Raw genomic sequence first — 15,372 nt, 5'->3', positions numbered from 1 at the left:
AACGTCTAATAAATTCACGAGACATTGCACTCTAATTTACAAGGGTTTTTATTTTGAAATTAGTTTGCGGAAGTTGTTTTTAATGTACATTAATGCTTGATGCTGATCAACAACAACAACTGTTTTACCAGAAACTAGCAGGCGATATAATAGTTGGCGATGTGATATCTAACTTGCATTAAGTGACCTGTGCCGGGTTTAAACGTCGTGTCTGCCCGTCCACCGTTTGTCCATGGTGTTGCTGTGACGGTATCCTCCGAAACGGTGAGTTAAAGCCGTAGCTGTTTAACTCGACTACCTGTGGCGCACGAAAGTGAAGTTTCGGTCGAGGGCTGGATCATAACGGCTGAGCCTCGGTGTGTCAACCCGCTGAGCTAGCTAGAGCAGTTAGCCGCTAACGCTGCGCTGCCCGAGGAGCAGACGCGACGGTAACTCCCCACCTTCCCACTCAGCAGTTGTTCGTGCGTTCAGCAGTAATCGTCGGTGGCCATTTCCAAGTCCGCTTAATGTAAACGGGTTCCCATCGAGGCAGCGTCGCTGTAAAATGATGTTAGCACGCTAAGCTATATGTGAAAAGTTATTGAGAGATCAAGCCCCTCAAGCCTCCTCCTTTCAATAAACTCGTACCGAAACATAGAAACTATGCAATAAGACTATTACTGGCCAATATTAGTTATTACGGCTTTTAATTGTTGAAATAAAAATGCTTGACGTCTTTTAGTAATAACTGTGTAATACAGTCTAAGAAACGTTACATGTTACATGGTTGAAACTCATTGATCACTTGATGACAAAGTGTTGTCAAGACTTTTCTCATGGGCTCAATAAAGTGCTGTATTAAATGAAATAAAAGACCTTCAATTATTCTACTAAATAGAAGAGGAAAGTCCCAGCTAAAGTGTTTTCAGCTACAGTTTTACAATTGTTTCAGGTTTTGTGAGGGATTTTCGATCGACCTAAAGAGGGCAGGACAGCTCTTTGCTTCCTATTGGGTCATATCACTAGTCTATCTATTTATGCTAACACAAATAGGCTGATTTCACTTCATAATATTCCAAGAAGTCTCTTTCTTTCCATCGAAAACGTTGTTCCAGTTTCAAATCATTCTGCTTTCCGCTGCCACACTTCTGCTTGCACAGAAGCACCATGGCCATGTGGATTCAGGCCCAGCAGCTGCAGGGTGAGGCGTTACACCAGATGCAGGCTCTATATGGCCAACACTTCCCCATCGAGGTGCGACATTATCTGGCCCAGTGGATTGAGAGCCAGCTCTGGTATGCAACACTGATATTTATGTCTTTTCTGGTGTCTCGCGGCCTGCGTTTAACCTGATTTATAATTTATGAAGAGAGATTTGTGTGCTTTTCTTAATTTAATTGCTTTTTGCTGTGCAACTTAAGGACGAGCTTTGTTTTACAGGGATTCGGTGGAGTTGGACAACCCAGCAGAGGAGGCTAAAGCCAAGCGTCTGCTTGACAACCTTGTTGCTGAGCTGCAGAGGAAAGCCCAGCTTCAGGGAGGAGAGGATGGCTTTCTGCTCAAGATCAAGCTGGGCCACTACGCCACTCAGCTCAAGGTAATAGTCAGCAATAAATAAACAAGAGAAAGAAGCCTGCCCACAAACCGTGTTTAGTAGACATAGACACATTAAATTGTCTGAAAACTGATTTTGTGGTATCTCTTCAGAGCACTTATGACCGCTGTCCTTTGGAGCTGGTGCGCTGCATTAAACACATCCTGCAATCAGAACAGAGGCTGGTTCAGGAAGCAACAAATGTAAGTACTGAATATGGGCCATTATGAGCAGAGATTTTGACAGCTGTTGAGACAAAAATGAAATAACTGTAGGCAATAAATCATAAAGTTAAAGAAACATCTGAACTTTTCTCATAATCTGTGTTAGGCCAGCTCTGGAAGCGGGGCTCAGGCTATGGACAGCCTGTCACAGCGGCACCAGCAGATCAACCAGGCTTTTGAGGAACTGCGCTTGGCCACACAGGAGACGGAGAACGAACTGCGAAAGCTGCAGCACAGCCAGGAATACTTTATCATCCAGTACCAGGAGAACCTGCGCATCCAGGGTCATTACACATGTGTACTAATCAAGCATTAAAGTTTATCTAGAGGAGACCTATCTTATGTTCGCGATGTCCCATCTGCCTGTTGATTTCCAGCCCAGCTGAGTAGCTTGTCTTCACTGCCTCCCGCTGAGCGCACGCAGCGAGAGACCAGCCTACAGAGCAAGAGGTCTACTGTGGAGGCCTGGCTCACCAGAGAGGCCAGCACACTACAGAAATATAGACTGGTATGAAGACACTAAAAATACATCACATACAGGTCTAAACATTGGAACCTGGAGTGTGTATGATACAAATCAAGTACTTCAAATCATGTACTTGACAAATCATGTCAAGTGAGTGTTATGATGTGTACTGTAACATACAGTATTCAGGTTTCTTAGCATGTGATACTTGCGTGTTTGCAGAACTTGTCAGAACAACACCAGAAAACCCTGGGTTTGCTACGAAAGCAGCAGACTCTAATTCTGGATGAGGAGCTCATCCAGTGGAAGAGGAGGCAGCAGCTGGCTGGGAACGGGGGTCCTCATGAAGGGGGACTGGATGTTCTCCAGTCCTGGTAAAGCGTTAATAATATTTGACCTATTACACTGCGTATTGGATGGCTGTGATTTAATGAAATTGTACAGGTATGTTTAGATTTATAATTTCAGGACAGCTACTGCTAGGGTTTGTGGCATTATAAAGTAAGGTATTTCGGTTATTTCGCCTAATCTTGTTCATTTCGATGAGCACTGTGTAGAGGAATGTAGAGGAATAGTGAATGATTCTTGTGTTTTTCCTTTATTACTGATCCTTGTTCACAAGGTGTGAGAAGCTGGCTGACCTTATCTGGCAAAACAGACAACAAATTCGACGCTGTGAGCATTTAACTCAGCAGCTTCCTCTGCCAGGCCCAATGGAAGAGCTACTGAGCAAACTTAACAGTGACATCACAGATATTATCTCTGCCCTAGTTACCAGGTATGAATTGTTACTACGTATACATGGTAAACACTGTGTGTGAACAAGTGTACCTAATTAAGTATATAATTCTTATAATGAATTTCATTGTCGTTCACGTCTGTGAAAACACAATGCAGCCAAACTTACTGTTTTTTCCTTTTTCGTTCAGCACCTTCATCATCGAGAAACAGCCTCCCCAGGTTTTAAAGACCCAGACCAAGTTTGCAGCCATCGTGCGCCTTCTGGTGGGAGGGAAGCTGAACGTCCACATGAACCCACCACAGGTCAAAGCTGTCATTGTTAGTGAGCAGCAGGCCAAAGCTCTGCTGAAGAATGAGAGCACACACAGGTAAAGCACAAGTCTCAAAATATGTCTCAAACATTGTTAAAATATATTGTGCATCAGTGGCCAATGCAAAGTAGTAAAGAGTGGGGACTTTGTTTGTAGGTAGTAAAAGACAATAGTTTGCAAGCTACTACAATAATTGTATGGTGGTATAGTCTTAGCGTGAGATTAGCAGATTAAATGTGTCATCCTTATCTGTTGATCTACAGCTACAGTCACTGTGCCACTGTGTGTCTTAAAAAAAGCTTTGCCTTATGTTTTCAGTGAAAGCAGTGGAGAAATCCTCAACAACAACTGTGTGATGGAATATCATCAAGCCACCGGCACCCTCAGTGCTCACTTCAGAAACATGGTGAGATCTTTAGGATGGTTTTGGTCTCTTTGGCTTTTGGTTTCGCTTTCCCCCTTAGTCCAAAGGAAGCAGCATCTATGACACTGAATACTGACTATATTCAGCATATACCCGAGACAGCCCCTTAGGTCTTTTTTCCTTTCCTGTGTGATTTGCAGTCACTAAAGCGGATCAAGCGTTCGGACAGAAGAGGTGCGGAGTCAGTGACGGAGGAAAAGTTCACTGTTCTGTTTGAATCGCAGTTCAGTGTTGGGGGCAATGAACTGGTCTTCCATGTCAAAGTAATCACGTGACTTCTGATGTTTTGCACTTGAGTAGTACCCAAATAACGCTTTCTAGCAATAGTTAGAAAATCCTCATAATATTCTTACTATTTTAATCTTTTCCTGTTTTCTTGTCCATTACCTGCAGACTTTATCGCTGCCCGTGGTAGTGATCGTGCATGGCAGTCAGGACAACAATGCCACAGCAACAGTACTGTGGGACAATGCCTTTGCTGAGCCAGTAAGTTGTCAGCTCATCAGCTATTTGTTTTAGAAATACACACCCACCCTATAGCTTTTTTATACCTTCATCACCCCCCCTTTATTTTTACTTGCCACATACACTTGGAATTCCTCAGCAACATAATTTTCCCAATTTCGTCTTTCTTAACAGGGCAGGGTACCATTTGTTGTGCCGGACAAGGTCCTGTGGCCACAGCTGTGCGAGGCCCTTGATATGAAGTACAAGGCAGAGATGCATAGTGGTCGAGGCCTGTCAGAGGATAACCTGGTCTTCTTGGCACAGAAGGCTTTTACAAGCAGCAGCAACAACCCTGAGGACTACCGTAACATGACCATAACATGGGCCCAGTTCAATCGAGTGAGTCCAGCATTTCTATGTTTAAACAACTGACTACAAAGGTTAAATGTATTTGCTTTGTTAATGTTTCCTGGCTACAGAATCTACTGTGTGTTGTCTACATTGTACAACAACTAAACCTTTGCCCAGCTAATTTTTAAATGTGTAAAACAATGGATTAATGATGGAATGTGTATATTTATACAGGAGAGCCTACCTGGACGCAACTTCACCTTTTGGCAGTGGTTTGATGGAGTCGTGGAACTCATGAAAAAACACCTCAAGCCTCACTGGAATGATGGGTAATTGTCTTTCTGCATAAAATTAGTATTAAAACAATATCACATTATAATTGAGGTAAGACAGTCTATCATGAAAACAAAAAGGATAAAGAGTAGCAAACATTCCTCAAGAAATGCTCAAGTGTTTCCCACAATCTCTAAATTACTTTTGGTTCTCAAACGGTTTGTACAGTCAAAAGTATCTTAATAGCGAGTGGGAAGGTGGTGGTCATTGCTCTGTCTAGTCTAATGCTGGAGGTCTGACACTTGGACTCCCACTCAATAGTAATGTCACACACAAAGACCACCCAACACAGCCAACCTAGATTTCATTACATACTAAAATACGCAAAGTTCTTGGCAGAGAAAATGTTCTACTTCTACAAAAGTGTGTTTGTCATAAGTGTCCTTGTCATGAGGTGACTGTGGTAATGACTAACATTCTAGAGGTTTATTGAAACCAAGCTCTGCAACACAGAAATCCATACATTACATTACTACAGTTGACTGCTGTTCTATCACTGTTCTAAGATGCATCAGTGATATCAACTTCGGTTCAGGCTGAAAAGGGGAAATCATACTTAACATAATACAATTAAAATGTGCTTTTCTTTTTTCAGGGCCATTCTGGGCTTTGTAAACAAGCAACAGGCACAAGACATGCTGATGTCCAAACCCAACGGCACCTTCCTGCTCCGGTTCAGTGACTCTGAGATCGGGGGCATCACCATCGCCTGGGTAGCTGAGAATCCCAACAAATCAGGTACTGAATGTGGTTGAGGATGAAGCAAATATAATATCTTCTGACGGTATGTTGCCATACAATATACTTATTTCTTCATTCTCATCTTACTTACAACCAACTTAGTTCAGTTACGCAGTAGTGTAATAAACACTGTAATCATTGACTCTTTCTGTTTTATGCAAGGTGAAAGGTTGGTCTGGAATCTGTTGCCTTACACAACTAAGGACTTCTCTATTCGCTCCCTGGCCGATCGCATCAGTGACCTGAATCACCTTCTGTTTCTCTACCCTGACCGACCTAAAGATGAGGTTTTCGCTAAATACTACACACCTCCGCTCTGTACGTATCAGCTTTACTTTCTCTTCACATCACTGCCCTGTGGCAAATAAATAAATCTGCAAATGTTTAGGTAGATGTTCCCCTCCGATTTCTGACACATAGATGAATTTACACTAAAGTGGTGGTTCTCTTGCAGCAAAAGCAGTGGATGGATATGTAAAACCAGAGATCAAACAAGTTGTGCCAGAGTAAGTCCATTTTTACTTTTTTCCATATCTCCTCATACTTGTCACTACGCAACTCCTAGAGGGTAATCAACATTTGTCAAATCTTAAACATAGTTAGACTGAAGCTCCTAATTTAAATCATCTGGAGATCTCAATAGAAGTCAGGGAGGGTGAAAAACATAAATCTATAAGAGACATTTATTTCAACTCCATTGTGGCAGCATATAAGGACAAGATCCTTAAACGTAGTCTGGAATGTCTTTGCGTGTTTTTGACAGATTTACTTCCCCAAACCCTGAGCCCAGCGGAGGAACGCCTACATTTATGGACCAGACAGCCTCTCCTTCTGTGAGCCACCCCAACAACTTCGGTGTTTACCCAGCTATGTAAGTATCTCAACTTCCCCTACATCTGCTAATGATAAAATAATAAAAAAAAAAGAAATGAGGCAGGTGGTGTGTGTAACAAATCAGTCTAAAAATATAAACCTACACTTGCTTTATGGTTTTAAATCATGCTCTAAAAAGACTTTTGTAAAACTAATAATAACATTATACCCGCTCTGCATCTTTTCTGGTAGCAATGACACCATGTTGGATCCGGACGGAGACTTTGACCTGGAGGACACGATGGATGTAGCCCGTCACGTGGAGGAGCTGCTCCGCAGGCCAATGGCCAACCAGTGGAGCAGTCAGCAGTCCTGAACCTGAAGCAGCTGCACACCGTCAGGTTTTCTTTAGTATAAGCAACAGAAACAACTAAACCTGGGATGCTCTTTGGACAGCTGCTAGGGCTAAACAGTGACAATTAACTATTAGCTGCCCAGAGGAGAAGCGGTCTTTATATCTGTGTAACTGCCTTTCTCTGCAGAACAAGTAAACCTGTTTTTATAGCATTTTAATTGGGTGTTAATGTTTCCTAGTTTCCCGTTTGTCATGGGTTATAATGCTGGTTTTTGTAAATGGGATTTTTATACAAAACTGAGACAACATTTGTTTTATGTAAGCTTTGCATTAATATGTGCCTGATGAGGTTTGAGCTGGCACCATTAAATGTTGCATAACAATTCACCCTAGAAAAACCGGCTTCTCTTTCGGTTGTTTTCCTTCTTGGACACAGTCATGTGATGATAAATCAAGATATTTCCTGTATTGCAGAGAACATTAGTCCATAGTTCTTAGTAGTATCTACATAGTCTATGCAATATTGTGCAAGGCAAGCTGTTATTTTCACTGGCCATCGGCAATTTAAATTCTCCTCCATTTCCCACATTTTCCTGATTGATGGCATTAGAATAGCTGCAGCTTTAGCTTTAAAACAGGTTTCAACCTAAACGCACAGTAGAGGTCAATGAAGCTGAGGTTTTACACAAACCCTCTGCACATCCAATACGTTTTCCAGAGATTTGTTCGTTCAACTAAGATTGAACTCCTGTGACTCAGCAAACGCACTGAAAACCAAGAGCAGCATTCCTAAGATACCCAGCGTTGCCGTTCATGCTGGCACCTCACAGTAGAGCCTGTTTAGAAACAAGTACAGTGGACTCAGCTGTGCTGAGGTGATGCCCTGTGTTGTAAAAGATCTCAGAGACTCAGAAGCAGCCCTGGTGTGTTTACACAGAGTTTTCCTATAAATTCTGTAATTCATTAAACACATACATAGAAGTCATTCTACATGGCCAAGTAGGGCTGATTGCTCTAAACTTGATTGAACATATTACTAATAAATTCATCTTCCTCAAGGATGATTTGTTTTACTTAAATAGCTTTTTATACATTTTCTTTAAGCGGTTTTCTGTTTGTTCAAAGCTTCAAATAGTTTTAAGCTTTAATGTGGAGTCACGAATCCTATTGATTTAAAGACTTTTTAATGTCACATTGCTTTTTATTATCTGTGTCTGTAGCCCTTTGCTCATTATTAGAGTTTAATGCATGTTTTGCATTTTATCGGCTTAATCCTGATTAGTTAGTGGTGCCAGAACATGTTACTGTGCCTTAGTTTACATAATGCAGATGGTGTCTGTACTTCAGTGCCTTGGTCAATGAAACATGGCAACAAATAACTCCTGATCTGCTCACCAGTTAACATCTAACTCCACGTCCCGCAGTGTATTCACCCCCTTCTGACCAATTGGTAAACTGTTTATTCCATATTTCACATTCTTTCAAAACCTTTTCAGTCGCTGCATCACTGTGAGCATGGATCTACCTGTCACTGTACACATTTGTACAACGTTTACTGTATGACAATCTGCAGTCGCCATAAGGCCGAAAAGTCCACACTCTCCCTTTACATCACACACCAGTAACACCAGTAATCCTGTGTGAACAGAATGGCCTCAGGTGAGCACGGTATTACATTGCTGCTCTGTACTGTAGAACCGGACCAAGCCCAAACAGCTCCATGTTCAGCTCGTAGGAGCCCTCACTCGACTTCATCCTAAAACTGTTATTAGAACAGTTCCAGCAGTTTGATTCAAAAGCATTTGTTGTTACTGTGTGGAACAAACTTTGACATGTCCACATCAAACCCTAAAGATGTTTCATGTATTGACTGTCATATTTGAAGCTTAACCGTTTTGTATGTGCTGTCTTAAAAGCTCCAGTCTGTTATCTGGCTATGGGGATCCATGGCAACATGCTTATAGTTCAGAGTTGGTCATATTTTTTTGGTTCATTTGTTTTTGTATAATCTGACACCAACTGATTACAACTGACTAACTATTTTTAACAAGGTGATTTTATGTTTATGATTTCTTTAATGGGTTGTCTAGTCCACAGAAAACATAAAAATTCAGTTTACTGTCAGATTCGTAATGTCACATGAAGTTTAAAAGTGGCAAAGTACTTTCTGATAACTTTTTGTGGATAAAGTACTCAACTTGTATTAAATAATCATTGCAGTGACACAGCTTGTGAATAAATACAGATTGTGTTGGGCTCTGTTTCTGGTAATGTGATGGGACGCTAAGAGTTTCATCATGGCGCCAGTCATGAAGATGCAGCTTCTTCTAAAATCATATTAATCCTGAAAACTTCATGAGTGTGTTTCTACAGAGATTCTGTGCATTGTCCAGAGGCTCAGTGAATGTATTTGTGCTGTGTGGATTGTTAAGGAACATCACTGTCCATACTGGACGCTGCCAGTAACCTCCTACGACAATAAATTTCAAACTATGAATGTTCAGTGTCTTTCAGAACAAACAGCCAGAAGGGAAGTGAACGCCTCAGGAAAGGTCACTGTGAAGTTAGTCAGATAATAGATGAGTCAAGTGTATAAGGGATCTTAAGTCATTTTAAATAAGCGTCTGTGACTGGGTGAACTGAATCAGTAGTACTGCCGTTGAAGGAGTGTACGTCTTAATATGTTATTTAGTTTTCCAGCTCACTGTGTGTTTGCTGGCTCCTGTTCAGTCTGTGTTGTTCAGGGATTTCATTTTTTATGTCCAGTTTGCTACATTTTAATTTTTGAACGTTTGATGTGGAAACATGAAAATAAAGATTTTTTTTTAACTAATCCATCTCCTTTTTGTGTTTTGTGTTTAATGTTATATATGTTATACACAACGGATTTGTTATATTATATAAGGGATGAGTTTGACTGCCGGCTGGCAGAAATCACTCACATTGATCAGTATCTACGTATTGTTCGACTTCCACTATGAACTAAGAGCCACACACGCTGAACCACCAAGTAGAAAACATTCTTGGGCGACTGGAGCTTCTGAGAAGCGAATCGAAAAGATTTTTGGAAAACGCCACAAACCAATAAACACCCCAAAGAGCAGACACCAACAAACAGGAGGAGCAGCAAACTGTAGTGTTTTTACTGTAAAGCTGACAAACTGCTCTAACACCTTCCTCATCCACTTAACAACTATTCAAGTCACGGGTGAAGTGAAACCAACCTGTATCGTTCAACTTGTGATCTCAGACCTCTTTCTTCAGACTGATGGAAACGTTTTGACCTAAGAAGAAAGACATGTAGATGCCATGATTCAACTTGCAGACAATTACAACACAGGTGTGTATGGCTGGTGCTGCATTCAGGTAACATGGGAAAGGTGAAAAGAAAAAAAAAAGGGTTTCCACTTTGCAGTAAGATAACATATGATGGAATTTTAAATTATTATGGGAAAATATGTCGTAAGTAAAAAAGAAAAAAAAGTGAAAATATACATACAGAAATACAACAACATAATCACACTTTACCAACCAACCATCAGTCTTTGTTTCACGCCCACTGAGTTGTTGTTTCATTGCACATAGACCTTGTGACATTTAGATACCGTAGTCATCATATGACAGCTCGATCACCTGACAAATCTGCACTTTGGTTTATGCGAGAAGCGCAACCTCTCCCCCTCTCTCCTCTGATTGGCTGAGAGCTTTCCCCGAGGCAGCACCTCCCTCTGTGATTGGCCAGCAGCCTTTGAGTAAAGCGACGCTTCCTGGTTGTCTACAAATGGACAAATAAACTTGTTTTCAAACGTGTGCTGCGGTGGGAAAGTCGACCTTCGCGTGACCGGCCGGGCAAAAATGTCGCCGAGGAGCAGCTGCAGCCTGGTCCTGGCCTTCGCCTGCTGCCTGTTTGTCGCCGCACACTGCACGTTTCGCACTTTGGAGCACATCAAACCGCAAGCGAGCGACAAGGCGCAGGGCAGAGCGGTGGCGGGGCTGCTGCGCCGCCTGCTCGGCAACAGGTCCGCGGAGTTCGTGGTGTCGGTGAACCGGAGCCTCTCCAACGACAGCCTGGACGTGTGCGAGCTCCGCTCCAGCAAGAGCAACAAGGTAGTGGCCGTGGGCAGCACCGGCGTGGCCGTGGCTTCCGGCATCTACAACTACCTCAAGTACTTCTGCAACTGCCATGTTTCGTGGTCCGGGAACCAGGTGGCTCTGCCCAGTCCGCTGCCCAGGCTCACCGGCGTGCTGCGCATCAACACCCAGCACAGGTCAGCGCGAAGCCGCGACGACACATCTGATGATGGTGATGATGATGATGATGGTGGTGATGAGTTGCTCCGTGTTTAGTTTGAGTTAATCATCCACAGGTTCAGAGCTCCGGGGTTTTACAGGAAGTAAAGTGAGAAATGTAAACAAAACTGATCGTGGTGAAGCTCAAATGCTGAACAGAAAGCATCCAAATGACTTCTAAACGTTGTGTAACACTAAACACAACAGAACACCTATTCATCTCCGCTGGGTTGGATAATTGTCAGCAGATCAGGCTTTTAAACCTGTTCAGCAGCGTCAGTAATGTTACATGTAAAGTGTGATCAACCAGAATAGAGGAGCTCTGTAGAATCAGCCTCTACTGCTGTTTACGCTTTTTAATTGAACCGTGGTCATCAGGAAGAGTGTATGGTATGTGCACCTTTCTGGTAAATGTTGTTTCCTATAGCTGTATCAGAGGCGTCTCACACAACATCACCACCTCACCTGTTAAAAGAAAATGAAGAATCTGAAAAATCACATGTGAATAATGTGTTATTATGAGGATTCTAATAGGCAAAGTTTTATTGATGTACAGTAACTGCTGAAGGAGATATGTGATCTGTGCAGCACGGAACCCACAGAACCCCCCCCCCCCCTCCCCTGAAGCGCAGCACAACAGAACCTGTGGGTTCATGACCAACGGAGCGTCGCCGCACATCCTTTTTTCATTGTTTACTGCGAGCACCGCGGACACGAGCGGCGCGGGCGGGCCCTTTAAAGCACCCTGCTCTTCAATTATCTGTTGTGGAATTAGGCCCGCATCAGCTCACCCCAGTTATGTCATGTGCACAGTAGTTGGATTGAGGAAGCCACAGCCAGCGTGGCACAGTCGGGTGTTCCCATGACAGTGGAGGTTGACTGAAGCAGGATGCAAATGGTCGACCCACTAGACTGAAGCAAGGACGTTTAATAGTGTTTGCATTTTGAATCTAACTTTTAATTCGTCTAGAAATACTTTTTTTAAATGGCAGCAAGTGCAATATTTTCAAGCTTTGTTTGACTCCGATATTGAATTGTGTCTTCGTGCTCCCAGGTTCCGGTATTACCAAAACGTCTGCACCTTTAGTTACTCCTCGGTGTGGTGGGACTGGCCCAGGTGGGAGAGAGAGATCGACTGGATGGCGCTCAACGGAATCAACCTGCCACTGGCCTTCACTGGCCAAGAAGCCCTGTGGCAGGAGGTGAGGTCAAAGCAGCTGGATGTTACGAGAGAATATGTGCGTTGACAGCAATAAGAGGGAGGGTGAGTTTTCTCCTGCACGTCCTGTCCCCCCCCAGGTTTACCGCGCTCTCGGCCTCAACCAGTCAGAGATCGAGGAGTTCTTCGCCGGCCCTGCGTTTCTCGCCTGGAACCGTATGGGGAACATGTTCCGCTTCGGCGGACCGCTGCCTCAGTCCTGGCACGTGAACCAGCTACTGCTCCAGGTACGGAACCTCCAGCACGTTTTTAAAATGTTCTGCACAGAATAAGAACAGTGGGTTTGGCTCCCTCTAGTGGTTCTAGTAGACACCAACTGAGCTGCAAAACAGCCGTTTTTTTTTCTAACAAACGTCTTCACACATTGTTTAATTATATATTCTTTGTCTAGTGTATATACTTTACAGTTGCACAGCCCTTAGGCCTCTTCCTCTGTTTTTCCAGTTTAAAATCTTGGAGCGAATGAGAGCCTTTGGTATGATTCCTGTGCTGCCAGCCTTCTCCGGGAACATTCCCAAAGGAATCCTCAGGTGACTCATGGATGCACATTTTTCCGCTTCATACACAACGCCATACTTTGATTTCTGATTTGATCTACTTTGATCCATAACTGTACATCATGATCCATAGTCCCAAATCTGCTCCAAACATTTGGGTGTTTGTTTTTCTTACAGGTTGTATCCGAAGGCAAACGTGACCAGATTGGGATCTTGGGCTCGGTTCAACTGCAGCTTCTCGTGCTCCTATATCTTGGACCCTCGTGACCCACTTTTTCTCCAGATCGGTACCCTCTATCTGTCCCAGGTGATAAAGCAGTTTGGAACAGATCACATCTACAACACTGACACCTTCAATGAGATGACACCGCCGTCCTCGGACCCCGACTACCTGTCTGCCATCAGCCGCTCTGTCTTTGCCTCAATGACTGCAGGTGAGTCCCTGCAGTTTAAGCGCCCTTTGATGTCTCTTGGTGATATTTTGGGATGGATGTACAACAATTGCCCTAGTTTGATGACCCACAAATGGCCTGTTGTCCAACTCTGAGGCAGACAGCCCCTCTAATCTAATCCAAATTGTTTTTTCTCACCAGTGGATCCTCAGGCTATTTGGCTGATGCAAGGCTGGCTGTTCTTTAATGAAGCATATTTCTGGAAGCCAGCCCAGATTGAAGCCCTACTACACGGAGTACCCCTCGGACGAATGATTGTGTTGGACTTGTTTGCCGAGACCGAGCCAATTTACTCCTCCACCAAGTCTTTCTACGGACAGCCGTTCATCTGGTGCATGCTGCATAACTTTGGAGGGAACAGTGGTTTTTACGGCACGGTGGAGAGCGTCAACTCGGGGCCCTTCAAAGCCCTGAGCTTCCCGAACTCCACCATGGTGGGCATAGGTATGACGCCCGAGGGGATTGAGCAGAATCCTGTGATGTACGAGTTGATGAGCGAGCTAGCGTGGCGCAAGGAGCCCGTCAACTTGTCCAAGTGGGTGTCCCTGTATGCGGCGCGCCGCTATGGCAGCACCCAGGAAAACCTGGCGGCCGCGTGGAAGCTTCTCATTGCCAGCGTCTACAACTGCACCATTCCAGGCTACCTGAACCACAACCACAGCCCGCTGGTGCGCCGGCCGTCCTTCCGCCTGAATACTGGCCTTTGGTACGACCCGGCCGACTTGTATAAAGCCTGGAAGCTGATTCTAGAGGCAGCGCCCCCCCTCATGTCGAAGGAGACCTTCCGTTACGACCTGGTGGATGTGACCCGGGAGGTGCTGCAGGTTCTCACGTCAGCCTTTTACCTGGATATCGCAGACGCCTACGGGAACCAGCGGCTGCCGGAGCTGCTGACGGCGGGCGGCGTGCTCGTCTACGACCTGCTGCCCGAGCTGAATCGCCTGCTGAGCAGCGACAGCAACTTCCTGCTGGGGCGGTGGCTGGAGCAGGCACGCTCCCTGGCCCTCAACGAGGACGAGGCGCAGCTCTATGACATGAACGCCAGGAACCAAATCACACTGTGGGGTCCTGACGGCGAGATTCGGGACTACGCCAACAAAGAGTGGGCAGGCCTGATGGAGGACTACTACGCCCAGCGCTGGGCCCTGTTCGTCCACACGCTGGTGGACTGTCTGAACAGTGGACGCCCTTTTAAGCAAGACGCCTTCAACCAGGAGGTTTTCCAGGTAGAAAAAGGGTTCATCTTCAACAAAAGGAAGTACCCAACCAAGCCTCAGGGCGATACGTACGAGATCGCCCACCGGATCTTCCTCAAGTACTACCCACAGGCTCTGAAGAGACTATAATGACGTGTGTAGGAGAAAAAAAACTTGTCTCAAGTTGCAGCAAGAAGAATGTCTTCCTCCAGTATAACGTGGCTATCCCAAAACCGTTTGATCAAATCCTCAATTACTACAGATGACATGAACTGTTCACTTTAGTCTTAGTCTATATTCAACTATATAGTCTTCTAGATAAGGGAAGTGGGAGGTAATGGCTTCAGATGACAGGTGTCGCTTTCATGGTTTTCAATGCATTGATCAGCATATTCCTTCTTACAGAGTGAGATGTTCAGTGGATGAGCCTCAGGAAATTAACACATCCCCTCACATCAACTGACCTAAAGTGAATTTAAACCTGCACCTTTGCCTGGTGGTTCTTGGGACTTTTAGTTCCCAAACAGTAGAGACGGTAAGACGGCCAGTGAGCTTCTGCAAAGGTTTTTTGAACAGGGATTTGTTTAATTCTAAGGCTTGTTGTGGGTCATTTATTACTCCTGCATGTTGTTTTGTTCTTTTTACAAATTTATTTTTATAAAAACTAGTGGAACAAAAACCTACTCTAACCTGGCTGCTAGTTTAGTTCTAGTAGCAACACTTTTCTATGTTTGGGGAGAATGAAGGAGTATTGTAACATTAATGATTGAGTACAACTGACTGTTGTAACACATTTTATGTTGCCGTCTGTAGGTGTTGGTTTTTGCAAAAGCTATTTTTGTATTTTGATGAAATGAACTATTGTGATTCTCAGGCATGTCATAAGTCTTACGGCTTCGTGACCAATACAATGATTTTATTCTGTACCTCTTAGGTGTG

General features: G+C 44.0%; 2 protein-coding genes and 1 long non-coding RNA gene across 6 annotated transcripts; 2 read left to right on the top strand and 1 right to left on the bottom strand.

The window, feature by feature from the left end:
- The first annotated feature begins 1,145 nt into the window (after positions 1-1,145).
- Positions 1,146-9,604, top strand: LOC114845404 (signal transducer and activator of transcription 5B-like). Its single transcript, XM_029133360.3, has 18 exons — positions 1,146-1,274; positions 1,420-1,576; positions 1,687-1,776; positions 1,904-2,081; positions 2,175-2,305; positions 2,486-2,637; positions 2,886-3,041; positions 3,193-3,372; positions 3,634-3,721; positions 3,880-4,002; positions 4,133-4,225; positions 4,379-4,585; positions 4,772-4,866; positions 5,466-5,608; positions 5,774-5,929; positions 6,066-6,117; positions 6,375-6,482; positions 6,677-9,604. Exons 1-18 carry the CDS (start codon positions 1,147-1,149, stop codon positions 6,798-6,800), a joined length of 2,361 nt encoding a protein of 786 aa, XP_028989193.1. The 5' UTR covers position 1,146; the 3' UTR covers positions 6,801-9,604.
- On the bottom strand, positions 1,570-10,549 carry LOC129603458 (uncharacterized). 4 transcript variants are annotated; one of them, XR_008693324.1, is made up of 5 exons: positions 10,316-10,537; positions 10,004-10,063; positions 4,782-4,878; positions 3,171-4,545; positions 1,570-1,737 (listed from the first exon to the last, which is right to left on the bottom strand). It is a non-coding gene; the product is annotated as an uncharacterized LOC129603458 (long non-coding RNA). The 4 variants fall into 4 exon arrangements; XR_008693323.1 differs by having other exon boundaries at positions 3,171-4,878; positions 10,413-10,549; XR_008693321.1 differs by having other exon boundaries at positions 3,171-4,878.
- On the top strand, positions 10,540-15,359 carry naglu (N-acetylglucosaminidase, alpha). Its single transcript, XM_029133361.3, has 6 exons — positions 10,540-11,047; positions 12,124-12,271; positions 12,369-12,515; positions 12,733-12,818; positions 12,963-13,219; positions 13,379-15,359. Exons 1-6 carry the CDS (start codon positions 10,635-10,637, stop codon positions 14,581-14,583), a joined length of 2,256 nt encoding a protein of 751 aa, XP_028989194.1. The 5' UTR covers positions 10,540-10,634; the 3' UTR covers positions 14,584-15,359.
- Positions 15,360-15,372: the final 13 nt, after the last annotated feature.

Source organism: Betta splendens, chromosome 19, assembly GCF_900634795.4.
Source record: "Betta splendens chromosome 19, fBetSpl5.4, whole genome shotgun sequence".
NCBI classification, from domain to species: domain Eukaryota; kingdom Metazoa; phylum Chordata; class Actinopteri; order Anabantiformes; family Osphronemidae; genus Betta; species Betta splendens.
This window is presented reverse-complemented; position numbering and strand designations above follow the sequence as displayed.

What these genes read in the sequence shown, in the direction of transcription:
- LOC114845404 (XM_029133360.3), top strand. Translation starts at nt 1,147, where the DNA reads ATGGCCATGTGGATTCAGGCCCAGCAGCTGCAGGGTGAGGCGTTACAC. An exon ending in CACTACAGAAATATAGACTG is followed by an intron (nt 2,306 to 2,485) that starts GTATGAAGACAC and finishes GCGTGTTTGCAG; the next exon opens with AACTTGTCAGAACAACACCA. An exon ending in AAGAATGAGAGCACACACAG is followed by an intron (nt 3,373 to 3,633) that starts GTAAAGCACAAG and finishes TTATGTTTTCAG; the next exon opens with TGAAAGCAGTGGAGAAATCC.
- naglu (XM_029133361.3), top strand. Translation starts at nt 10,635, where the DNA reads ATGTCGCCGAGGAGCAGCTGCAGCCTGGTCCTGGCCTTCGCCTGCTGC. An exon ending in TGAACCAGCTACTGCTCCAG is followed by an intron (nt 12,516 to 12,732) that starts GTACGGAACCTC and finishes CTGTTTTTCCAG; the next exon opens with TTTAAAATCTTGGAGCGAAT. An exon ending in CTTTGCCTCAATGACTGCAG is followed by an intron (nt 13,220 to 13,378) that starts GTGAGTCCCTGC and finishes TTTTCTCACCAG; the next exon opens with TGGATCCTCAGGCTATTTGG.